The sequence below is a fragment of the Synchiropus splendidus genome, chromosome 9 (genome assembly GCF_027744825.2).
Source record: "Synchiropus splendidus isolate RoL2022-P1 chromosome 9, RoL_Sspl_1.0, whole genome shotgun sequence".
Lineage (NCBI taxonomy): Eukaryota > Metazoa > Chordata > Actinopteri > Syngnathiformes > Callionymidae > Synchiropus > Synchiropus splendidus.
In genome coordinates, this window is record NC_071342.1 from 11973274 (window position 1) to 11983468 (window position 10195).

General features: G+C 45.8%; 1 protein-coding gene across 1 annotated transcript; it reads right to left on the reverse strand.

Annotated features, from left to right (window-relative positions):
* Nucleotides 1-395: 395 nt before the first annotated feature.
* LOC128764759 (titin) lies at nucleotides 396-9835 on the reverse strand. Its single transcript, XM_053874861.1, has 2 exons — nucleotides 1224-9835; nucleotides 396-1157 (listed from the first exon to the last, which is right to left on the reverse strand). Exons 1-2 carry the CDS (start codon nucleotides 9778-9780, stop codon nucleotides 637-639), a joined length of 9078 nt encoding a protein of 3025 aa, XP_053730836.1. The 5' UTR covers nucleotides 9781-9835; the 3' UTR covers nucleotides 396-636.
* Nucleotides 9836-10195: the final 360 nt, after the last annotated feature.

Below are 10195 nucleotides of genomic sequence, written 5' to 3' on the forward strand. Positions count from 1 at the left end.
TCTGAGGGTGAAACAAGGGAAATAACAAGAACTACTTTTTGACCTTCCATCTGCTATTCTATCATCAAATCCCACGAGTGGAGTTCAGAATACAAAGGAAAAAATATGCTGGAAATGGGTGTGATATTCTGAGGCCAAATCCTTCTCGGTCATATTTATATTATTCTGTCAGTCAAGAGTAAAGACGATAAAAAACTGATCAATTAAATGTTTTTATTGCTCAATTTGCAATGCTTTTGTGGTTCACAGCACAAAACGAAACATCAGGATCTACTATTGCCTAAAAAAGCTTTGAAACTCATGAGCCCCTGTGTTGAAATCGAGGCTTTGCATGCTCAAGTGCAAATCTTGGAGAAATACACAACCATGCTTGAGTGAATTCCCAAAGACGAGAACGGCACCTCTCAAAGACTTGTATCTGAGCTGTGGCTAAAAGTAACGTCACTCTGTAAACACAAGAAACATCTCACATTCAAAAGTCAAATGGAATGGTGACTGTAAATGTGACAGATACATATTTGTGGAGTTGAGCGCACGACTTCTTAGACTCTCAAGCTAATTACATTTTTACAAGTAGGCACATTGGATAGACCGACAACAAGGTGTTTATTATTTTACATGGCAAATTGTCATTTCTCACCAGTCAGATATCTCCATAAAGTCCTCCAATTCACTCATAGTAATAATGTTGCGGGGCTGACATCTTGCATCCACTGGCGGCTCGCTCTCATGGCCATTTGTGTTGCTTTCCTGGGGCTCGTGTACGCTCCGTGGGCTGTAGACAGTATTTAATGTCTTGGGTTTTTCATTCACCGTATCCATGTATGGCGTCTGCTCTGGACTGTCCCACTCCACTCCGTTTTGTTGGGCTTGAGAATTATAAGCATCACTGTTGATGAACTGTTGCTCGTGGGGAAGGCTGAGAGGCACCGACATGCCAGAAGGTGAGCGTTTAGGGACCCCTGCGGGCTGGTATTCCTGATGACGGGTGTTGTAGCCGTCATAATGCGTATACCCTTTGGTAACTGGAGGGTGGATAGGCTGTTGTGGGTTGACTTGCATCATAGGCTGAAGTGGAGGCTGATGGTACGTATGTTGAGGCTGATGTTGGGACATGCCTTGGCCAGACTCCCGCACATTGAGTTGAACATACTTTCCTGTCTCGGGGTCAAAGAAAGTCTTTGTTTTCACCTGAACAGGTGCATCCACTAAGAAATACTGACCAGATCCAATGTCTTGCATCACTCTGCGCTGTGTCAGTGGATATGAATGGGCGTAGCTTGATTCTACATGGTACTGGGTCACTGGAGCTGTATAGTTATGATGGTGGAGTGTAGGAGAGGATGGTACATGAGAAACAATCTTTGGAGAAATAGCTTGGGGAATAAAGCCGGACTCACTGGAGCCATGAGGGATGGATATGTGTGCTGCCATGTGAGGGGTGCTAACTGGTAGATGGACTGGAGTTTTTGTGTATGGTGAGGGGACTAGAAGGGGGGCAGTTGGCATTGAGACAGGAGCATTGGCATGAGGAGATGTCACTGGCAAGGAGACAGGAATATTAGCATGAGGGGAGGTCATTGGCAAAGAGAAAGGTGCAATCTTATGAGGGGAGGGAACTGGAAAAAAGCCAGGGTCAGTAGCGTGAGGGGAGGAAACTGGGATGGGAACAGCGCTGGTTGCAGGAGGTGGAATAAGTGGGAGAGGGATGGGTCCAGAAGCATGAGGTAAGACTACTGGATGTGAATCAATGGCAGAGTGATGTTTGGCCGAAGAGTCATGGGTAGGGCGCATGGTAAAGGTGGATGGGGCAGTGTGGCGAGGAGAATGGTGATCTGACGGCAAGCGGGAGCCCGGTATGGGTGCATGAGTTAGGGAGACAGGGGCAGAACAATGGGGGGAAGCAACAGCTTGGCCGTTTGAGGAGCATACCTCACTGGAGGAAGGCGGAGTCACAATGGAGGCAGTGGTGCTTGTCACACCTTTGGACGACATCTCTTTCTTTATTCTACGCGTCGTAAGCCTTTGGGCCCTGCGCAAGGCTTTCTCGCTCTTCGGTGGGACGAGAGGAGGTTTTCCGATGGCACGAGAGGCATCGCTGCTGAAGCTGCAGGCTGATTCTGGCCTCTCATAGTCATACAGCCCCCTTATATCGGCCAAGTCTGCTGCACTTGTGGCATAACTCTCCACATCCTCTGACATGTTGCTGATAACAGACCGAGAGTCATCTTCATCCACTGCAATGCTTCGTCTGGAATAGGGCCGGTTGTGTCGAAGAGGAGCAGAATGACCCTGTGATGGACAAGATGATAGTGAGGTTGATGATTCTTGTTTGTGATTGGTTGGTGTTTCTGCATTGCATCTTGTCCTCTGCTGCTCTTCATCTATGAGCTCCATTGGTGAACCAACCCTGAAGTCTTCTCCAAAGTTTTTGTGGAAGCGTGGCTTGACAGATTTTGTCAGAGAAGAGCCCCTGTTAGTGTTGTCTTTGACTCTGAACATTGAAGGTTTGGCTCCCAGTGCAGGAGATGCTGTGTTTGAACGTGGCAGAGATGGAACTGGAGATGGAGGCGCGCGGGGCCTATGTGATCTTGAGAAGTCCTCTTTTTGCGAACTCGTGCTGGCTTCATCATTTAGCTCAGGCGGGCGCTTCCTCTGTTGAAAAGGTGTAGGCGATGGCAGTTGTCTTCCTCTTGGTTTCCTTTGTGGCTCTGTGGAGCTGATGGCGTAGTACTGAAGAGCGTCCGCGAGCTGTGCTTCAAGTTTTTGTGGCACTTCTCTGGAGGGTCTGTCTTCTCCTTTTTCAGTGACAACATTCTTATCTCTTGTTTGGCTGCTAGACTTCTCATTCCTTTGAGTTATTGTTTCTTCATTTCTACTACCTTTGGTTTGCTCTTCTTCTCCTTCGTTTGATTTCTCTTCAGCCACAAGTGCATTCTTTTCATCTTTCTCAGTTTGGACTATTGTTTGCCTTGTTGTGCTGTGCTCCTTCTCCTGTGGATTTTGTTGCGGTGGCCCCACAGTTGTTTTTTCTGCTCTTTGAGTCAGTGTTTTGTTTAGATTAGCTTTGTCATGATGCTGGTCTTCTCTTCTCTGCTCTTCTTGTGTCTGTGTCGTTTTCCTTTCCTCAACATCAGATCGTCCGTCCACTGCTTTCAGCTTTGCCTTTACTTGCTCCTCATCCTGCACTTCGGTCACTCTTCTTTCTTCTTGGTCGTGTTTTCCTGCCCTTTGTTTCAAATCTTTCTCTGCTTGTTTCTCAACTTCTCTTTGTTTTTGCCGTCTCTCCTTAATAGCTGCAGCAATGGCTTCTCTCTCTCGGGCTCTTCTCTCCAGTTCTCTCTTTGCAGCTCTGTCCTGTTCTTCTCTGAGATGAGCTTTACTTTCCTCAATCAAATTTTTGATCTTTGCATCTTCAGATGTGTCTTTCTTTTCATCCATTGCTTTTGCTGAATTTTGAGTCCCTTCTTTTGTCTTCACTTGAATACTCTCAGAAATATTGCGACCAATATTTTTATTTGAATCGTATTCCCTTGTTTTGCTGCTGTTATTGTCTATACCGCCCATTGTGAAATGATTACTGTCTTCCATTTTTCTGTTTAGGGAGGAATCTTCAGGTTTGATGTCATCAAATTGTTGGGATGTTGAGACAATTCCTGGTTTACTTTCTGATAAAATCGATGCTTTGTCCTTTTCAGCTTCGGCTCTCAGCATGTCACCTCTCGGGGCTGCGCTCTCGACTGGATCTTGTTTTACCACTTTTTGCAAAACCCCTGGTTTGTTTTTGTTGTCCAGCTCTGTTTTTTCTTTCTCTCCGAGTTTGAACATCCCGGTTCGTAGGTGAGCTTTCTCTGTGATTGGGAACACTACAGGTTTGGGCTCCTTGTTTACTTTGGAGGAGACCTCTGTCTTGATAGTGCCTGGTTTCTCTTTCGTAAAATCTTCTTCCTTATCTGTGAAATTTGGGCACCGACTTCGACGAGACTGTATTAGTGGAAAGAATCCTTCCTTCTTATTTGGAGGGACATCCTGACATGTGTCCTCTGGTTCCTCTGAAACGATCACCTTCAACCTAGCGTAGTCTGCAATTGCTGATATTTCTGGAATAGCTGCTGCTCGTTTGGGTTTCGACTGAATTTCAGTGTCTTCCATGACTGAATGGTCGCCCTTCTGATGCAGCATTCGGTTGCTGTGTCTCTCTCGTTCTCGTGACGTAGGCCGGCTATCTGTGTGACGTTTCCAGGCATGTGTTCCTTGACCCAAATCCATCTCTATGTCTTTCAAGTTATTGCGCGCTTCCTCCTTGTTTTGGCTCTTGGTGTTTTGGTTACTTGGCTCAGCTTTTCGAACAAAACCTTTTCCTTCCTGGATCCTATCATTATCAGTAACTTCCCTTCTTTTAGACACGTCATTTGACATGCTAGCTGCATCACTGTCCAATGGTGCAGCGCTAGCTACATTTCGACCTTCAATTTGAAAGTAGTCTTGCTCCGTCATGGTGGATTCCACATTGTTCTGGACTTCAACAGGTCGAGCTTGAGCTCCATCAAGTCCTTCAGTGGGTCTGTCATGATGACTGACTTGTTGGGTTTGTTTCAATGAATCAGCCAGTTTCCTGATACTAGATAGAATACGTTCTACTCCCATGTCATCCTCAGATTTGTCTTTTAAATGTACCGAATGAGAGGTTTGTGCTTTGTGTGGTTTCCTCAATTTGTCCTCCTTTGACTCAGACTGAGAAACCCTTTCTCCTTCAGTTGTAACTGATAACTGTTTAGATGTTGCAATAGTGAGGTCTTTCTCTACCACAGAAGACACAACCCTTATAGCGATGCTGTCTATATGCACACCGTCTTCATTGTTAGTTTCTCCTTCCATGCTTTTCATTGAAGTACTTGGAGGTACCTTGTTTCCAACTGAATCATTTGACTGGATATCTGGTGCCCTATGGTGTCTCTCGTCATGTTGGCTGAAGGTTTTGTCCTTGACCCCTCTGCTTTTAGGTTGATTTATGGTGGACGTAATATCTTCTTTCACTGATGCGTGACTTTCTCTGGCATCTCCGTCCTCCTTGTAATGGATACCTTCTGTGGCAACTTTGGCTGTGACCTCACTACTGATCGTCTCTGTTTGTAATTTATGTTCTTCTGATGTGGTTGCTCCATTTTCTCTTCCATTGCTGTGAATGTTTCTTGTTTTGGTTTCCTGAATATCTTCTGTCTTTCCAGGCACAGCTGGATCTGAATCTAACTTCATTGTATTAGCAACGGATACTTGTTGAGGGCTCCTTGCTGCATCCTTGCTATCGTTGTTCGCCGTCGCCTCTGTGCTTATTGGGTTTTGGTTGTTTTCAGAGGATGCAGATTTACAGTCTTTGGTTGCCTTTAAATCCCTGAGAGTTCCTTTTTCATCTATATTTGAACGTGAGCACTTATCTGGTTCGGGCTTGTCAAGTTTTTTGGTCGAACTTTGTTCTTGGCTGTTTGTCTGCCCCAGGGCAACGCTCGTATTTTCCCGCACCGTCACCATTATTCCCATTATCTGCAGATGGTCGTCCTCATCAGTGGTCTCCTTCTGACCGATGGTGAGGGAGGTGTCTTTGACGAATCCTCCAGGTACATATGTGTCTTGTGCTTTTTTCTCATCTTGTGATTCCTTAGTTTCTTCTTTTCTCTCAGCCTCCAGCTTGTTTTTAAGCATTAAGGACATGGCTCCTGAATCCATTTCTCTATTTCGACCCTCTATTAAACGCACATCTGTGCTGGCTTGGATAGTCGCTTGCTCGTCTTTGTGTGCGTCAGGTTTGTTGATGTTAAATGAACCTTTTGGGACATGTTTCTGTGCAGTGTCCGAGGAGTTGGCCTGAGATACTGAAACTAAACTGTTTGGTTCCTTAAAAGGATCACCACTATCTCCAGTTAATTTGCTCTCGTGTCTATCCAGCGCCTCCTTGGATGCAGGTGTTGGCTTTACAGTTTGGTAATGACTACTTGGAAAATGTTTCGAAGGGTTTTTGGCAAGCCCTTTTTCTTTAATGGCTGAAATCTCTTTCTCAGCGTGAGCCTTGATCTTGGACGTCAGGATCTCCTGTTTAGTCAGGGCTCTTTCTCTTTGCGTCAGTGCCTTAGCTGGCTGGCTTTTGTGTAAAACAACACGCTCTAACTTTGATTTCCCTTCAACTAACTTTGGACACTCCGATTCACTTTGCTGTGAAACATGACTTTGCTTCTGGGATATTTCTTGCCCCACACCTGTGCTATCTTTAACGTTTTCAGCAACATTATTATAAGTTGTTTGTTCAGGTGAATTTGAAAACTGATCTCCAATTCTAAATTCTTTGGATGACTCACTATAGACATAAAGGTGGTCAGTGTCCTCATTGGTAGGAAGTTTCATGATTCCATTGCCTTTTTCTGTTTTGGAACTTCCCGTTTGATTTTCTGATTTCTGTTCACCAAGTTTCTCGACTTTAGTTGGTTCTGTAATAGATGGCATGTTTTCATTAGTTGGAGAACCATGTCCTCTGGGCGGTTCTTTGTTCCTTAGTGTTGAAATGGGATTGTTGAATCCATATTTCTCCCTCAAACTCTCATAATCATCAGCCCCGCGGTCAACATGGTCTCTACCGTATCTTCTCAGCTGTTGAGGTGCCTGCTCAGCAGCCCCTTTGTTGTCACTGTGACTGTTCTTTATAGCATTATCCTTCCTCACTTTCTCTTTGTGTCCTTCTCTTAATGTCTCAGGCTCCACCTTGGTTTTAGCTAACTCTGTCTTAACCAGTTTAATATTATTTTGGTCACTGTTGACTTCTTTTTCTGAAGACACAGTGCTTGTACTTTCCTTAACTAAATCTGCTGTAGTTTGTTCCAACTTTGAGTGGCTGGATCGGACTTCTACATTTTCTTGTTTAGATTCATTTGTGTTTATCGCTTCCTCCAATGAGAATGATTCTGTTTTCTTGTCTTGAACACTGCTTGTGTTGATACCAATCTTTTGCACCTCAGCATTTCTTCTCTCTTCGACTGTTTTAACATGTGGTTTCCTCAGTTCCACCAATTTGGTCTCTTCTGTGTTTTCAACTGTCACCCTTGCTGTAGTTGTCGTTCCCACGTTGCCTTTTGATCCTTCAAACTGCTCTTTTGCAAATCTCTGTGTTTTGTTTTCAGAAGGCAACTTAACATTAACTTTCTCATTTTGTTCTCCATGTGATTTGTATTTGATGCTTTGATCCACAACTTGGAGTGCGTGTTCTTTAGGGAGCAGCATGGGCTGAATTTGGGTTGAATCACCACCTGTTAGTAGTTTATCCTTTGTTACATCGTCTTGTCCAGAGTTGCTTCTGTGCTCTTCCTCGATGACGTTTCTCCCTTTGTTTCTCACCACAGTTTCCATGTGTTCCTCCTTTTCCTCCAATCCTTCCATCGGCTTCTTTCTACTAGTCTCCTCAGTTGGTTCACTCCAGACATTGTCAGCCATTTTCAACTCTGCTTTTGCATGTGTTTGGCCCTGATCCGCAAGTGGTGCTTCATCTGTCTCTGAACGCGTCTGTCCTGCTAAAATTAACTTCGCAGACTCTGCTCTGAGCCGCTCCGCTTGAGCGCGGGGTTGACCTGCTGCCAGCCGTGCTTGGGTGTGCTGTTTGATCGGCTCTGCTGTGACGTCTGAAGGCTTGCCCTGCATACTGTCTTGGACCTGCTTGTCTGTCGCTGGAATACACAATTCTTCTATGTTGTTGTGTGACTGTTCTGTGGTCCTCTTTGGTTGGACGAAATGCTTTTTCATAAATGGGGAATGGGATTCTCTGGATCCTGTTTCTTGCTTTAGCATAGCCGTGTTATCACGTACATGGATTGTGGGTTTAGCGTTGACCTGTGCAGCAGTACTTTTATGTATCTCCGTGTCTTTGATATGCTTTGGATTTGCATCCCATTCCTTGGTTAAACATGCCTCATCCTTGAATTCTTGGAAAGTCGATGCCGCTGTTTCACCAGGAGAGGACGCTAGCTTCAGTTTCTCAGTGTCTTGAGTTAGTCTGTATTCTTTATCAGTCATTAGTTTACTGTTATTATCGTGATATTGATCGATCATTTGAGAAGCCTGGGCTTTGTTGTTCAAACACTGCTGTCTTATTGAATATGGGCTCATGTGCTTGTCTTCGGTGTGCACTTGTGACGCTTCATCAGATGGATTACTTGTATAAGAATGACCACCCACGGGTGCTTCTCCTTCGCGCTGCTTATAGGGAGTGAACAAAGAGGGGTCATAATGAGGCTTTTGGTGATTAGCCACCTGATTGCTAGTGTAATTTTCCGGCGTGAAGCCTGTGAACCCAGAAGGATGGACAACCTCACCTTGCATCACAGTTGAGTAGTGTGCACTTGAAGGGTACTGCAAAGTTTGGCCTGACTGGCCTGTTAAAAGCCGGGGATCCGTTCCAGAATAGGGCATGTGGCTGTGACGCTGGATTTCATAATGATAAAGCGAAGTGTCTTCCTTCAAGTTTGACTGATTTTCTGGCTGGAAAAACTCTGGGATATCTATGACAGTGTCTTTAGGCGGTTCCTTGTTTTTCTCCACTGAATCAAAACCTTTGAATTTGGGAGGACTGTAGGTGCTCTTCACTCTCTTTCTATTGTCCTTCAGGTTGAAAAGAAGACTTGCGCCTTTAGATTTATAGCTGGAAACCCGAATGTCAGGTGTCGCACCTCTGGATTCTGCTCGCACGGGGGCGTGCTCCACAGGTTGGGGAGAGTGAACGTACTGCTGAATGTTTGTGTTCTGTACTTGCAGTTTGCTGATGTTGAAAGGAGTTGTACTTGTGTTAGTAGCGACAACATTTGGCGCTGCTGTCAGACCATTGTACCCATAAGGCATAAAGTCCTGGTTGTTCACTGCAAAGTTCTGTGACATTTCTGTGGCAACATTTTGCCCTGCCATCAGCTTGATCTTTTGCTGGAGAGCTTTGACAGAGCTGATCGTGTCCCGGACACGGCGAGACATCTCAGTGGTGGGTGATGCAGTTGATGGACGCTGGGAGGGAAGCTTGTTGGTTCCCATTCTCTTTGTGCTCTTCCAGTGCGGATAGTTTCCTGCGAGCTCGGACTCGCAGCGTTTCTCCAAGGCAGACGCTTTTTGCAGAACAGTAGATGTCACTGGAGTCCTTGGATAATGGGCCTGCACATTGTTCCTCTGGTGTTGCTTGTTCCTATCCAGAAGGCTCTTTGTTTGGGCATCTAGAGAGAGTTCCCTGTACATTTTGGTTTCACACCACTGAGGGAAGGCTGAGGGCTGCATGAACCCTGAGAATTCCTGCTGTTGGTAAGCCATCCTATTGTAGTCCCTCCAAACCTTAAAGGGACTGAACTCGCTGTGTATGAAGAAGTTTGAGTTACAGTTGACTTGCGTCACCATGCTGTGTTTACTGTGGGAAGATCCTGTAAAGGCCGACGCAGCATTCATGTGAGCTGAGCCAGAGAAGCAGCTGCTGTCTTGGAGTGAGCATTGTCCTGCCGATGGAAAAGGAGCACAGTTCTGTTGGTGGGATGTGGCGATTCCTGATTGCATCCGGATGAGATACGATCTCTCCCAGCTGGTATCATCGATTCCTTCTTGATATCTACCATCCATCCCAAATGCATCCCTCTGACCGTCTGAGTTGAAAGCTTTGATGAGAGAAGAGACTCTAGAGTGACTCCTCGGCTGCTGGCACCTTAAATCATTGGTTCCGTTGCTGAAGAAGGATGTCTGGTCCACATCACATGATCTCGTCGGCTGCAACATTTCCACAAATGACTGCTGGAATGTGGCAGATACTCTCCCTTGTGTCCTTTCTCCATAAACATCCCAATGTGGTTCACTGTTGCTCTCACCAACATACCGCTCTCCATGGGTCCGCTCCGCTCCACGCTGCTGCATCCTGAAGCTAAAGCTCTCATGAGTAGCTCTTTTCAGTTCGTCCCTCTGTCTGTCTCTCTGCGTACAGTTGTTGCCAAAGGCCAACTGTCTGTCTCTCTGAGCGCCGGGCGAAGATGCGCAGAGGTCAGAGTCATTATAAATAGCCTCGTCTCCGATACAAAGACTCCTGAAGGCTCGATCGGTGAGATTGCTGACCTCACGGTCCGTCTCATCGAGGAATGACCCTCCGCTGGAGGCGTCGCTGAAACCTCCATCGCTGTGCTTCCGATGTCCACCACTC